A 16,530-nucleotide genomic window follows, 5' to 3' on the forward strand; every position below is an offset into this window, starting at 1 on the left:
CCTGTGATCAGATTCTCCTTTCATTGCCCTTACATGGCTTCAGTCATGCTACTTAACCTCTGTCTCTTCATTCCTCATTTAAAAAATAAGAGTGATAATAATAACTTGTGTTGAGGAGTTTTGATGAGGATTAAGTGGATTAATTCAAATACAAACTTGAAGGCTTAGAACCGTGCCTGGCACAGCATAAGGGCTCTCTGAGTGGCGCCTCCTGTCATTCCCGTGTATGTTCAGGATCCGTGGGAACACAACAAAGGGTTCTTTGAGCTTGAGCTTGTCAAAATTGGCTGGTCAGAGCAACTTCCCTAAGGAAATAGTGTTTCAGCTGCTACCTTATGAACAAGTAGATGAGGAAATGAGAAGTGGGAAGTAAAGGGATGAGTGTGGAGAGTATATGGCATGTTGGAGGAAGATTTGAATGGTCTTTGCATGTATTATGTGCTGTAAGGATTGAGAGTCAGTGCTTACCTGGGAACTAAAACTCTGGGAACCGAGTTTCAGGTAACTTGCTCTGGGTAGAATCTGAAATATCTGCTTGTATAATAACATATACCTATCCAGTGATCCTGAAACCTGGCCCACCATCGCAGTCTGTTGCTGTTGTTTAGTCACCAAGTCGAGTTTGGCTTTTTTTTCGACTCCATGGACTGTAGCCCACCAGACTCCCCTGTCCATGGGGTTTTCCTGACAATTTCCTTCTCCAGGGGGTCTTCCTGACCCAGGGATCAAACCCGCGGGATCAAACCCACGTCTTCTGCACTGGCAGGTAGATTCTTTACCCCTGAGCCACCAAGGAAGAGGAAGCTTAAAAAAAAAACAGAATTCTAGCCTTCATCTTAGTCCTACTGAATCAGATGCCTCTGAGAGGTGTATGTTTTAATCACCCTAGCCGAGTCTAGTGATGAGCCTGATTTGGGAAACACTGTACTAGTCTGCGATGTTGCTCTGTTTAAGATGTCTAATGAGTAGCTTATTTCTGTTGATTCAATGGAAATTTCATGTTTATTTTTAATAGAAATATACTTGTCTTTTAAAAACTCTACAGAATGGTTTCAGTGTTGAATTCAAAGAAGTGGTTTCCTAAGATTGAGAACTTAGTTTTTTTCCTGAGTTTTGTCAGTTATAGTTTGAGTTATATTATAGTCTTTTATCCATTAATTCTCTTTGTTTTCTTGCTTATAGACAAGAGTTTGCTATGAAACATACTATAATATTTGCATAAAATCATCTCAGCTGTAAAATTCATGGTTGAGGAACCCAAAGTTGTAAAATATTTGTCTTCACAAATATTAAAAATGATAAGCAGCTTATATAATTGGCAGTCAAGACATAGTTTTATGTCTAATCCTGTGGCATGCATATAGCTAACTATATCATTCAACTGCTTATAACAGTTTATATTTTAAGATAGTATATAATAACATGGGCTTCCCTGGTGGCTCAGATGACAAAGAATCCACCTGCAGTGCAGGAGATCTGAATTCATTCCCTGGGTTGGGACGATCCCCCGGAGAAAGGAATGGCTACCCACTCCAGTATTCTTGCCTGAAGAATTCCATGGACAGAAGAGCCTGGCGGGCTACAGTCCATGGGGTTGTAAGGTGTCGGACACGACTGAACACCTAACACTTTCATTTGCATGAGAATATAATATTTAAGTTTTTCCAAGAATTTGATCACCTTCAAAGTTGTAATACTAAATTTGTCATTAGCTAAGTTAAAACAAACCAAAAGGAAGTAGTACTTTGACATTCAGATCTTCCATAGCAGACTTCTCTAAGGGCATTGCTTTTGTTTAGTTCATTAAAGTTTTATTCTTACATAATTCACATTTCCAAATTATATGAGATGGAAGGGAAGAATATTTGAGCTCTTTACATGAGGAGGATTAATATGAAGTAAACTTTCTTTTGAACCAAGAAAACCAAATTACTGCTATTACCGACTCCATATAATTGCATAAATCATAGCCATGCCTCAATGTGTGGAGTCCAGCAGTTTGAAAAAAACATCATTCTACTCAAAGAAAAAAGTCATCTGATAGGCATCTGGCATTTCAAATAAATTAAATTATTTGGGCCCAATATGCATCTTTTGCTGTTCATTTCACTTCCTGGTTTCAGATTCACCGTTTACACTCATTCTCTTTACCCAGCTTCTTCTTAATGCCGCAACTTGAATTAGACATGGTAGTAGCCAGCACTTCCTGTACCATATTATGCACTTAAATTCACTGGTTTTGTTGCCAGTGGTGAGTCTGCAACTGATAAGAGAAGCTGGTAATTCAGGTGGGTCTGTGGCACTGCCCCAGGGCCCTGGTAAACGTCTGGCTGACAATGAAAGGCCAGTTGTCTGGAAAATACAATTAAAAAAGCAATATAAATATAGATGTCCTGGTGGCTAAAAGAGTTGAATGAGTCATGGTACCAGTTGGCCAGAAGGTCTCTCCCCTACCTGGCAAATGAAATGAGGAGGAGGAAGTGCCGAATGTGTGCAGCAGAAGAGGAGTTCTCAGCTCCTTCAGAGCACTTCTCACTCTTTTTGTGCTCTTTAAGTTAACTGCCAGAGGGGACAACCTAAACCATAGTCTTTAAAAAAAAAAAAAAAAAAAAACAACTTTGCCTGACTATGCTGGTGAAGAACCAGAATATTGTCAGAGAAATTTGATAGAGGCATCCACCCAGCCGTTGTGGTTGTTATTTGTTTAATCTTTTGTTGAAGTATATAATACATACACAGAACAGAGCCTAATTATAGCCTGATGAATTTTCACAATGAACACACCTGTGTACTGGGGCTTCCCAGGTGGCACTAGTGGTAAAGAGTCTGCCTGCGCATGTGGGAGACTCCGGAGACCTGGGGTCTCAGGACCCAGGTCAAGAAACAGAATGTTCTCAGAGGCCCCTTTTACATTCTTCCAGTCATTACCCACCCCTGTCCATTCGAGGGTGACCTCTGAACTGCCTCCTAATAGCATCGATTAATGTTACCTGTTTTTATGTTGTGCTGTCTTGGTTTCTTTTGCTCAGCATTATGTTTTGTGAGATTCATCCATATTGTTGCTAAAATTACTAGTTACTTCTTAACTCCTAGTCCACATTTATTGTAATGTTTCGACATTGTAAAGCATTCACATACACCCATAGAATGTAATTATTAGGATGAACATGAGCTCACTGAACTTTAAACAATGCTTTGAAGTGAAGTGAAGTCGCTCAGTCATGTCCGACTCTTTGTGACCCCATGGACTGTAGCCTGCCAGGCTCCTCTGTCCATGGGATTTTCCAGGCAGGAATACTGGAGTGGGTTGCCATGGCCTACTCCAGGGGATCTTCCTGATGCAGGAATCGAACCCATGTCTCCTACATCTTCTGCATTGCAGGTGGATTCTTTACTATCTGAGCCACCAAGGGAGCCCTTCAGACCTGATCGGTTCAGTTCAGTTCAGTTGCTCGGTCGTGTCTGCAACATCCGTCCTTCCAAATGAACATTCAGGACTGATTTCCTTTAGGATGGACTGATTGGATCTCCTTGCAGTCCAAGGGACTCTCAAGAGTCTTCTCCAACACCACGGTTCAAAAACATTAATTCTTCGGTGCTTAGCTTTCTTTATAGTCCAACTCTCACATCCATATATGACTACTGGAGAAACCATAGCCTTGACTAGATGGACCTTTGTTGGGAAAGTAATGTCTCTGCTTTTTAATATGCTGTCTAGGTTGGTCATAACTTTTCTTTCAAGGAGTAAGTGTCCTTTTATTTCATGGCTCCAGTCACCATCTTTAGTGATTTTGGAGCCCAGAAAAATAAATCTGCCACTGTTTCCATTGTTTCTCCATCTATTTTCCATGAAGTGATGGGACTGGATGCCATGATCTTAGTTTTCTGAATGTTGAGCTTTAAGCCAACTTTTTCACTCTACTCTTTCACTTTCATCAAGACGCTCTTTGGTTCTTCTTCACTTTCTGCCATAAGGGTGGTGTCATCTGCATATCTGAGGTTATGATATTTCTCCAGGCAATCTTGATTCCAACATGTGCTTCATCCAGCCCAGTGTTTCTCATGATGTACTCTGCGTATAAGGTAAATAACCACAGTGACAATATACAGCCTTGACATACTCCTTTTCCTATTTGGAACCAGTCTGTTGTTCCATGTCCAGTTCTAACTGTTGCTTGCTGACCTGCATACAGATTTCTCAAGAGGCAGGTCAGGTGGTCTGGGATTCCCATCTCTAAAAATTTTCCACGGTTTATTGTGATCCACACAGTCAAAGGATTTGGCATAGTCAATAAAGCAGAAGTAGATGTTTTTCAGGAGCTCTCTTGTTATTCGATGATCCAGCAATTTGTTGGCAATTTGATCTCTGGTTCCTCTGCCTTTTCTAAAACCAGCTTGAATATATGGAAGTTCATGGTTCACTTATTGCTGAAGCCTGGCTTGGAGAATTTTGAGCATTACTTTACTAGTGTGTGAGATGAGTGCAATTCTGCAGTAGTTTGAGCATTCTTTGGCATTGCCTTTCTTTGGGATTGGAATGAAAACTGACCTTTTCCAGTCCTGTGGCCACTGCTCAGTTTTCCAAATTTGCTGGCATATTGAGTGCAGCACTTTCACAGCATCATCTTTTAGGATTTGAAGTAGCACAACTGGAATTCCATCACCTCCACTAGCTTTGTTTGCAGTGAGGCTTCCTAAGACCCACTTTGACTTCACATTCCAGGATGTCTGGCTCTAGGTGAGTGATCACACCATCGTGATTATCTGGGTCGTGAAGATCTTTTTTGTATAGTTCTTCTGTGTATTCTTGCCACCTCTTCTTAATTATCTTCTGCTTCTGTTAGGTCCATACCATTTCTGTCCTTTATTGTGCCCATCTTTGCGTGAATTGTTCCTTTGGTATCTCTGATGTTCTTGAAGAGATGTCTAGTCTTTCCCATTCTATTGTTTTCCTCTATTTCTTTGCACTGATCAGTGAGGAAGGCTTTCTTATCTCTCCTTACTGTTCTTTGGAACTCTGCATTCAGATGGGTATATCTTTCCTTTTCTCCTTTGCTTTTCACTTCTTTTCAGAGCTGTTTGTAAGGCCTCCTCAAACAGCCATTTTGCTTTTTTGCATTTCTTTTTCTTGGAGGTGGTTTTGCTCCCATCTCCTGTACAATGTCACAAGCCTCTATCCATAGTTCATTAGGCACTCTATCGGATCTAGTCCCTTAAATCTATTTCTCACTTCCACTGTATAATCGTTAGGGATTTGATTTAGGTCATACCTGAATGGTCTAGTGGTTTTCCCTACTTTCTTCAATTTAAGTCTGAATTTGGCAATAAGTTCATGATCTGAGCCACAGTCAGCTCCCGGTCTTGTTTTTGCTGACTATATAGAGCCTCTCCATCTTTGACTTCAAAGAATATAATCAATCTGATTTCTGTGTTGACCATCTGGTGATGTCCATGTGTAGAGTCTTCTCTTGTGTTGTTGGAAGAGAGTGTTTGCTATGACCAGTGCATTCTCTTGGCAGAACTCTATTAGCCTTCACCCTGCTTCATTCTGTACTCCAAGGCCAAATTTGCATGTTACCCCAGGTGTTTCTTGACTTCCTACTTTTGCATTCCAGTCCCCTATAATGAAAAGGACATCTGTTTCGGGTGTTAATTCTAGAAAGTCTTGTAGGTCTTCATTGAACTGTTCAGCTTCTTCATTACTGGACGGGGCATAGACTTGGATTACTGGGATATTGAATGGTTTGCCTTGGAAACGAACAGAGATCATTCTGTTGTTTTTGAGACTGCATCCAAGCACTGCATTTCGGACCCTTTTGTTGACTATGATGGCTACTCCCTTGCCCACAGTAGTAGATATAATGGTTATCTGAGTTAAATTCACCCATTCCAGTCCATTTTAGTTTGCTGATTCCTAGAATGTCAATGTTCACTCTTGCCATCTCCTGTTTGATCACTTCCAATTTGCCTTGATTCATGGACCTAACATTCCAGGTTCCTTTGCAGTATTGCTCTTTATAGCATCAGACCTTGCTTGCATCACCAGTCACATCCACAACTGGGTGGTGTTTTTACTTTGGCTGTGTCTCTTCATTCTTTCTGGAGTTATTTCTCCACTGATATCCAGCATATTGGGCACCTACTGACCTGGGGAGTTCATCTTTCACTGTCCTATCTTTTTGCCTTTTCATACTGTTCATGGGGTTCTCAAGGCAGGAATACTGAAGTGGTTTGCCATTCCCTTCTCCAGTGGACCACATTTTGTCAGAACTCTCCACCATGACCCATGTTATATGTTATGTCAGACTTGATATAACATAAATTTATGAAATCTAGTGTACATCATTTAAACATTTCCTGTGTTTTAACTGGAAGCCCTGTGATGAATTTAATCTTTTTCTCTGGAGCTAGGCTTTGAGATGGAGAAGGAAATGGCACCCCACTCCAGTACTCTTGCCTGAAAAATCCCATGGACGGAGGAGCCTGGTAGGCTGCAGTCCATGGGGTCGCTAAGAGTCGGACACGACCGAAGCGACTTCACTTTCACTTTCCACTTTCATGCATTGGAGAAGGAAATGGCAACCCACTCCAGTGTTCTTGCCTGGAGAATCCCAGGGACGGGGAGCCTGGTGGGCTGCTGTCTGTGGGGTTGCACAGAGTCGGACACCATTGAAGCGACTTAGCAGCAGCAGCAGCAGCAGGTTTTGAGAGTCTGAAGCTTCAGGTGAATTCCATTCACTGCTGCCATGATGATAAGGAATCACCTCTGCCTACAGGTGGTAACAGTAGAACTTGAGCAACTGTAGGTCTTTGTAGAATTTATTGAAAAGCAACCCCAGAAGGGGAAGGGATGCTTAAACAACCTCAGGACACATTCTCTGTCTCTAATCTGGACTTTTGTCTGCTGGCTGACTTGACTGTGCAGGTCAACTTTCTCCATAAAGTGAAACACGTGGCCACCAACAATTCCTCAGTTTTGTAACCTGTAAATTCTCCTGTGTGAGGGGGACTAGCATTATTTTTTCAATTACAGTTCAGAGAAATCCCAAATATCTCCTTTTGGCCAGTCTAGCTGTGCCAGGGGCAGCTTTGTAAGGCAGATATGTTTTTGTGTCTTCCGAAGTATAGTTGGTTTACAAAGTTACGTTAAGTTGCAGTTATACAAAATAGTGATTCACAATTTTTAAAGGTTATACACCATTTATAGTTATTATAAAATATTAGCTATATTCCCTTTGTTGTACAATATATGTTTGTATCTTATTTTATATGTGATAGTTTGTACTTCTTAATCTCCTACCCCTGTATTTTCCTCCTGTCCTTCTCTCACTGAGCTGGTGACCACTGATTTGTTCCCTGTATCTGTGGGTCCGTATGAGGCAGATATTTTATCGTAGGTAAGGAAAATGACAATTCAAGACATTAAGTAACTTGACTGAACGTCAACAACTACTAAATGATTGAGTTGGACTAGAGCTAAGCTCTGAAGCTCCAAAGCCCCTATTCTTAAACTCTACATTTCATTACCACAAGCAGTATAATTCTTATCTTTCTTAACTGACAAAGAAATCAGAAAAAAATTGTCTGAAATTATTGGACTTAGCTAAATGACAAATAATTTAGAATTGGGATGATAGGAAATTAAATGTAGGTAACTAAAGGAAATGTTTAAAAGTTAATGTTTTTCAGTTCAGTTCAGTCACTCAGTCGTGTCCGACTCTTAGCGGCCCCATGAATCGCAGCGCGCCAGGCCTCCCTGTCCATCACCAACTCCCGGAGTTCCCTCAGACTCACGTCTGTCGAGTCAGTGATGCCATCCAGCCATCTCATCCTCTGTCGTCGCCTTCTCCTCCTGACCCCAATCCCTCCCAGCATCAGAGTCTTTTCCAATGAGTCAACTCTTCACATGAGGTGGACAAAGTATTGGAGTTTCAGCTTTAGCATCATTCCTTCCAAGGAACACCCAGGCCTGATCTCCTTTAGAATGGACTGGTTGGATCTCTTTGCAGTCCAAGGGACTCTCAAGAGTCTTCTCCAACACCACAGTTCAAAAGCATCAGTTCTTCGGCGCTCAGCTTTCTTCACAGTCCAACTCTCACATCCATACATGACCACTGGAAAAACCATAGCCTTGACTAGACGGACCTTTGTTGGCAAAGTAATGTCTCTGCTTTTGAATATGCTATCTAGGTTGGTCATAACTTTCCTTCCAAGGAGTAAGCGTCTTTTAATTTCATGGCTGCAGTCACCATCTGCAGTGATTTTGGAGCCCCCAAAAATAAAGTCTGACACTGTTTCCACTGTTTCCCCATCTATTTCCCATGAAGTGGTGGGACCGGATGCCATGATCTTCATTTTCTGAATGTTGAGCTTTAAGCCAACTTTTTCACTCTCCTCTTTCACCTTCATCAAGAGGCTTTTTAGTTTCTCTTCACTTTCTGCCATAAGGGTGGTGTCATCTGCATATTTGAGCTTATTGATATTTCTCCCAGCAGTCTTGATTCCAGCTTGTGCTGCCACTTATTAGCATATCTGCTATATGCTAGAGACCATGCTAACGCTTTACAGAAACTTTATTACACTAAATGTTTTTGTACCATCCTCCGTCCAGGCATTCTGAGGAACTAGTCTCAGAGATATTATACAGCTTGTGCAGGGTCACACAACTACTAAATGGAATCAAGACCATCACAGCATTTTTTTTTTTACATTAACCTGAACTGGCTTTCTCAGAGGATCAGTTATTGTTTGTAATTTACTTTTGATGGAGATATATATATATTCAGAATTTTTCATCTGGTCATTTTCTTGTTTCCTCATATTTTACAAAATTGAAGGCAAACAGCATCTAAAACAGTTAATCAGGGTTGACTCTGTGCAGCTAAGTGGTATAAATTATTTTTGTAGTAATTCAGCATATAATCCTTACATTTTCTCTGCTTGTTTCTTTCAAGGTGAAATCCATACCTCTGGATGGCCCTTTAAAATGTAATAAATGTAAAAGCTAAGATTTGAAATTATCCATTCTGACTTGGACTTTGCACACATTTTACAGTAAAACTGTTACCATTTTGCTTCCTGTAGAATATACTGGTATAGGGTGCTAACTTCACTTAGGAGAAACGAGGATTTTCAGAGCCTTTTCCTTTCCTGAAGAAAAATGCATTGGGTGTGTGCTTAGTCACTGTTCTGCTTGTGTCAGTGTGAGATTCAGGTTTTCCTGCTTTGAGTAGATCTAAAAACTTAATATGGTGCCTTATTTTTTGTAGTTGTCACTTTTAGTAGTTCTTATATATTATTACAGTATAAAACAATGTATCTAGTGTATATGACATACAGATGGCAATGTCCTGATAATGGAAGTGGTGTGTTTTCCCCGACTTGTCATCATGGGTACCAAGCATCCAAGTGGTGTGATAAAGAGTGATCAAGTCTTCCTCTTTCACCAGGCGATCAGACTTTGAGAATTTGGGACGTGAAGACAACAGGAGTCAGAATTGTGGTTCCAGCACATCAGGCAGAAATTTTGAGCTGTGACTGGTGTAAATACAATGAGGTACCCTATCTGGTTCTATCCTTAGCTACCGAGCCCTTCCTAACGTTGAAATGTTCTAGATTTTATCTTTGTTTATGTGGACTTGGATAGTGTTTACGGGCCATTAAGTTAGATTCAGTCCCTTTCATTTCTAATTGATGATTGTGAGTGACCTGCATTAGCATTAATTGGATTTAAGTGCACATAAAACAGGCTGAATAAGAAACAGAAATTCTCAAAAGTTCAATAGTGCAGCCTTACTTGTTTGTTTGGGGAACTGCTTTATAATATATATAATTTTTTACTTTATTGCTCTTAACCCTGCCAATTTGTATCATCTTTTGCCTTCATTTCTTGTGCACTTTGCTAGTGAGGCTGCTGAACTATTTGTAACTTGATTTTTACTTTGACAGTCCATTGGTTTTAGGAATTTTCTATTTCATTTTCTCTTAAAAGCCTAACCAAGCTTCATGTTTCTGGAAGATAGCAGTGTCCATTTGCAACCTTTTGCAACTTTCAGCTAACCATACGGGCATATGAATTAGAAATAGAAATGGATTAAACATGTTTTGATATGCCATTTAAATATATTATCTACCTGAAGTGGTCTGTTGACTGTGACAGTTAAGCATAACATATACTTTGTTTTTTTCCCCAATTTTAGTCAATGAAAATTAAGGGAACATTGTATTGGCTGAGTTTTTAAATTAGAAAGAAATAAAATAAATTAAAAGAAGATATAGAACATATTCAAATAATACTTGATTTTAATAAAATTTTCAGTGCCGATGACTACATTTCAAATCTCACCCATGATTTTTCTGAATAAGAAAATAAAATTGTGGACTATATGTTATACTTTCGGGAATTCTAAAAAAGATGCTGATATGTACTTGCTGCTGCTGCTGCTAAGTTGCTTCAGTCGTGTCCAACTCTGTGTGACCCCATAGATGGCCTCCCACCAGGCTCCCCCGTCCCCACGATTCTCCAGGCAAGAACACTGGAGTGGGTTGCCATTTCCTTCTCCAAATGCATGAAAGTGAAAAGTAAAAGTAAAGTCGCCCAGTCGTGTCCGACTCTTAGCGACCCCATGGACTGCAGCCTTCCAGGTCCTCCGTCCATGGGATTTTCCAGGCAAGAGTACTGGAGTGGGTTGCCATTGCCTTCTCCGGATATACACTTGAGAATACTCTAAAAAATGTTTTAAAAACAATCTCTGAAGCTTTTTAAAAATGAGCTTATATTGAAGTCCAAAATGTCGGACAATGGATTACTGCCCTGGTTCATGTGAAGTAGGGCTGAGTGTGGACCCAGCTCTTGGCTTATTCAGCCGTGAACTCTGGGTTCACCTAGGGTTCTAGATAGGAGACTACCCACTATTTGCATAAATTCTCAGATAGAGTTAGCTATTACATTAAGACATGGTCCATGAGAGTTAGGAGCAATGATTGATTAGGAAAACAACATGTAATCTATACCTTTGCCCTTTCAAATATTTGTGAATTAGCAGTCTCTTGCCTTTTAACGCCTGGTAGAAACCTCAGAGGATGCTGAAGAGACAGGTGGGCTCTTTTGCCAGGTGTACTTTTTAATAACTTGTGTCCTTATTAGTATCCCTAAAAGTAGACGGGAGAAGCTACAATGTGAGACTATGCCTTTTTCTCTTGTGCACTGTGTTCCTTTATATACCTAAGGCATATTGAGTTCCTTTTCTTTCAAGTCATACTAAGTTTTGCTTTTGATGTATATTTTAACTCCTTTCTATAATGTTATGTAACTTTTCAAGAATGACTCCTGGGTTCAGATTAAATAAGTACCAGAAAATAGGAAATATTTCCAGTAGGAAAGCTTGGCTACTGCATAATTGTAAAGAGTCGCACTTAACCTTGCTTTATTGTTTTCAGAATTTGGTGGTGACAGGGGCGGTTGATTGTAGTTTGAGAGGCTGGGACTTGAGGAATGTACAACAACCTGTGTTTGAACTTCTCGGTCACACCTATGCTATTAGGAGAGTGAAAGTAAGTTTTTATCCTTTCTTTTTCTACACAGAACAAAAAGATAGATACTGTCAATGAAGTACATTTAAAAGGTGTTTAAGGGATGGGGTTATTGATTCTTTTTTTTTTTTTGCGTTTTGTTACCCAGTGAATGGTAGTAAACATTGAAAGCTAAAATTAGGTAAAACACTGGAATGATTATTGAGTGACTTATAACAATATAGTCAGGTGGTACTCAGGAGTGAATAAAAATGTTCTTCTCATTCTGTCATCCCCATGCTACTATTTCTGTTAAAACTTTATTGTAATTTAGTTTTAGTATTATAGTCTTTATAATTTTTCATTCAGTGGAAAAGTTTATTTTGTTGAAACTTGTACAGAGAGGTGGTTAATTCTTTCTTTTCCCTAACATGATTATATATATGAATGTTCACAAAAGTTATAATAGAAAAATTTCCACTTTGTAAATAGTAGAGATAACTTTTTTCTTCTGCTTCTCCTGAATTTGTCAGGTTGTAAAGTGACTAACGTTAGTTTTCCAGCTTTTTTTTTTTTTTTTTGGCTTGTTGGGTCCTTGTTACTCCACGGGGCATTCTCTGGTTACGGCAGGCGGGGACGTCTCACTGTGCTGGCTTCTCTTCTTATGGACCAGCAGGCTCTAGAGCGCCGGCTCAGTACTTGTGGTGCATGGGCTTCATTGCATGTGGGTAGCCTCCTGGACCAGGGATCAAACATGTGTTTCCTGCATTGGCAAGTGTATTCTTAACCACTGAACCACCAGGGAAGTCCTTCCCAGCTTTTATTTAGGTAAATTTTGCTAAGTCACTGTGGAAAACATCTTATTAAGGGACATCTCCCAATTTAATTTTTGATTTTTTACATTATAGATAAGTACCTTTTTGATCTTTTAATTAAGATAGTTATGTTATTCCTATTTTTAAAATTCTAAATTGCAGTTAATATTTAAAATTTTTCAGGTTATAACTCAAAATATGAGACCCAGTGCCCAGATTTTTTTTGAATGGCATACAAGTTTTGGTAGTTAAAAAATGTTTTCTGTATATACTTCATAATTCTGAGAATGAAATAGGGTGAAATAGTGAAAGTGTTTTGCAAACTGTGAAGAAATTCAAATGTAAGTATATATGTGTCTATAAACATTTAAACTACTGGTAAGAAAAATGCTGAGGAAATAAAATTACAGTGGGCAGCCAGTTAAAAGATGTATATTAATACTTGTATATTACCTGTCTTTAAAATTTGTAATTTTTGACCTTGATATCATTTTCATTAGATGTGATATACAAATAGCATAAAAATTATTTTAAAACTTTTAACATTTAAATGTTTGATGCTTGTACCTAATAGCAGTCATAAAATATATTTACAAGATTGGTAAATTATATAATTATATGTGTGAATCGTCATACACTTATGTCCTTTAGATTCGTAGAAGTTAATTTTGGATAGCCAATATGAAATTGTGCTTAATTTTTCCAAAATAGCAACATTTAGGAAATATTTAATTCTAAATAAGATTTAAAAAGCTTGAGAAATGACTTTCTTTGAAGAATGTAAAAACAACCATTTTTCCTGTAGGTGGATACTTAAAAGACTAAAGGATTTTTGCCTCAAATTAAAGCATAATACGGTTTGGAAAAGCATACTTAAAAATTTTTTATTGGAGTATAGTTGAGTTACAATGTTGTGTTAGTTTCACATGTACAGCAAAGTGAATCAGTTATACATATACATATGTCCATTCTTTTTTTAGATTCTTTTCCCATATACAGTATTACAGAGTATTGAGTAGAGTTATCTGTGTTATATAGTAGGTCCTTATTAGTTATCTATTTGACATATAGTAGTGTCTGTACTTCTGACAGTCCTGTCTAGACATTGTAATAATGTTCATGGGAATGATCTTATGAAGTACCATGTTATAATTACAGTTAACCTCAAAAAGGACTTTTTTGTTTTCTTTTGTAGTTTTCACCATTTCATGCTTCTGTGCTGGCCTCTTGTTCCTATGATTTTACTGTAAGGTACAGTTGTTTTTGATATGTTTCACTGTAAAATACCAAGTACCATTTGTGTCTTTATACCTTTTATTAAGGATATGTTTATTTTGCTAATATAAAAATAATCTGAGCTGGAAACATGATAATATTTTCTACTGGGATTAATATTATATTTTCCTGTTTTTATGATCTAGTGACATGGATGAATGAATTCTTCATTATTTCAAGATTTGCTTGATCTTTCTATTTAAGTCTTTTTTCCTGACTGTTCTTCCTAAAGTAATATCTTCCTATGCCATAGATTGACTAGCTAGTACCTTTTTAAATTTAGATTTCAAAAGTTGTGAAATCTTATTTGCTTAGGTCTAATTATATAAATCTTACGGCTAAAATTTATATTAAAAAAACAACGTGAATGTATGTATGTTTGTGGATGAGTGTATGTATGTGTGTATACATGTGTATCTATGTATGAATATGTATATATGTATCTCTAATCGTAGCCCCAGTTCTGATCCCACACCACACAGGGTTCATTCTACTTTTTCTCCTTTTCCAGATTTATAACTCCTGTTTTTTATTATTTACGAAATTTTTACTTACTTGCTATTCTAGAATTCTAGGAAAGTAGTTTGGAAATCACTTTGTATCAATTCATAAAGATCTTTTTCATTCTGCATAATAACTCCTTTATGTACATATACTATAGTTTATTCAGTTATTCTCCTATATATGGATATTTAACTTGTTTCAAGTATTTTATAAATAACAGTGCCACAATGAATAATAACCTTGTATGTGCATATGTTCACATCACTAGAGAATTAGCTTCAGAATATATTCCCAGAAGTGGGATTGCTAAATTAAAAGGTAATGATATAAATATATATCTTCTGTTTTGTTATATATATATATATATTCGTTGTATATTCCTACCCATGAGGAATATTCCAGTTTCCATTCCAAGCAATAGTGTTTGAGAGTGCCTGTTTCTCTACCATCTAAGGATCATTGATTCTTTAGGGGTTTCCAAGTTCATAATCATAACATCTATAAATATAGTTTTACATCTTCAGGTTCTGATGCCCCTAATTGATTTCTCTGATTGCCTTGACAGATACCTCTATTACAGTGTTAAATAGTGTTATAGTGAAGTGAAATTCAGACATAAATTGAAGAAAATAGGGGAAACCACTAGACCATTCAGGTAGGACCTAAATCAAATCCCTTATGATTACACAGTGGAAGTGACAAATAGATTCAAGGGAGTAGATCTGATAGAGTGCCTGAAGAACTATAGGCAGAGGTTCTTGACATTGTATAGGAGGCAGGGATCAAGACCATCCCCAAGAAAAAGAAATACAAAAAGGCAAAATGGTTGTCTGAGGCGGCCTTACAAATAGCTCTGAAAAGAAGAGAAGTGAAAGGCAAAGGAGAAAAGGAAAGATATACCCATTTGAATGCAGAGTTCCAAAGAATAGCAAGGAGAGATAAGAAAGCCTTCCTCACTGATCAGTGCAAAGAAATAGAGGAAAACAATAGAATGGGAAAGACTAGAGATCTCTTCAAGAAAATTAGAGATACCAAAGGAACAATTCATGCAAAGATGGGCACAATAAAGGACAGAAATGGTACAGACCTAACAGAAGCAGAAGATACTAAGAAGAGGTGGCAAGAATACACAGAAGAATTATACAAAAAATATCTTCATGACCCAGATAGTCACAATGGTGTGATCACTCACCTAGAGCCAGACATCCTGGAATGTGAAGTCAAGTGGGCCTTAGGAAGCCTCACTACAAACAAAGCTAGTGGAGGTGATGGAATTCCAGTTGTGCTACTTCAAATCCTAAAAGATCATGCTGTGAAAGTGCTGCACTCAATATGCCAGCAAATTTGGACAACTCAGCGTGGCCACAGGACTGGAAAAGGTCCGTTTTCATTCCAATCCCAAAGAAAGGCAATGCCAAAGAATCTTCAAACTACCACACATTTGCACTCCTCTCACATGTTAGTAAAGTAATGCTCAAAATTCTCCAAGCCAGGCTTCAGCAATAAGTGAACCATGAACTTCCATATATTCAAGCTGGTTTTAGAAAAGCAGAGGAACCAGAGATCAAATTGCCAACATTTGTTGGATCATCGAATAACAAGAGAGCTCCAGAAAAACATCTATTTCTGCTTTATTGACTATGCCAAAGCCTTTGACTGTGTGGATCACAACAAACTGTGGAAAATTCTTAAAGAAATGGGAATACCAGACCACCTGACCTGCCTCTTGAGAAATCTGTATGCAGGTCAGGAAGCAACAGTTAGAACTGGACATGGAACAACAGACTGGTTCCAAATAGGAAAAGGAGTTCGTCAAGGCTGTGTATTGTCACTGTGCCTATTTAACTTATGTGCAGAGTGCATCATGAGAAATGCTCATGATGAAGCGTTTGGATGGATGAAGCACATGCTGGAATCAAGATTGCCAGGAGAAATATGAATAACCTCAGATATGCAGATGACACCACCCTTATGGCAGAAAGTGAAGGACTAAAGAGCCCCTTGATGATAGAGAAAGAGGAGAGTGAAAAAGTTGACTTAAGACTCAGCATTCAGAAAACAAAGATTATGGCATCTGGTCCCACCACTTCATGGCAAATAGATGGGGAAACAGTGGAAACAGTGTCAGACTTTATTTTTGGGGGCTCCAAAATCACTGCAGATGGTGACTGCAGCCATGAAACTGAAAGACCTTTGCTCCTTGGAAGAAAAGTTATGACCAACCTAGACAGTTATTAAAAAGCAGAGACATTATTTTGCTGACAAAGGTCCATCAAGTCAAAGTTATGGTTTTTCCAGTAGTCATGTATGGATGTGAGAGTTGGACTGTAAAGAAAGCTGAGCGCTGAAGAATTGATGCTTTTGATCTGTGGTGTTGGAGAAGACTGTTGAGAGTCCCTTGGACTGCAAGGAGATCCAGCCAGTC

General features: G+C 38.5%; 1 protein-coding gene across 1 annotated transcript in view; it reads left to right on the top strand.

The window, feature by feature from the left end:
• The window catches only part of PEX7 (peroxisomal biogenesis factor 7), a 78,817-nt gene that overhangs the window by 17,333 nt on the left and 44,954 nt on the right, over positions 1-16,530 (top strand). The window contains exons 6-8 of the mRNA XM_027551672.1: positions 9,450-9,556; positions 11,440-11,553; positions 13,522-13,577. Coding sequence (XP_027407473.1) covers positions 9,450-9,556; positions 11,440-11,553; positions 13,522-13,577 — 277 coding nt within the window. The remainder of the gene's footprint in view (positions 1-9,449; positions 9,557-11,439; positions 11,554-13,521; positions 13,578-16,530) is intronic.

This window comes from Bos indicus x Bos taurus, chromosome 9 (assembly GCF_003369695.1).
Source record: "Bos indicus x Bos taurus breed Angus x Brahman F1 hybrid chromosome 9, Bos_hybrid_MaternalHap_v2.0, whole genome shotgun sequence".
NCBI lineage: Eukaryota > Metazoa > Chordata > Mammalia > Artiodactyla > Bovidae > Bos > Bos indicus x Bos taurus.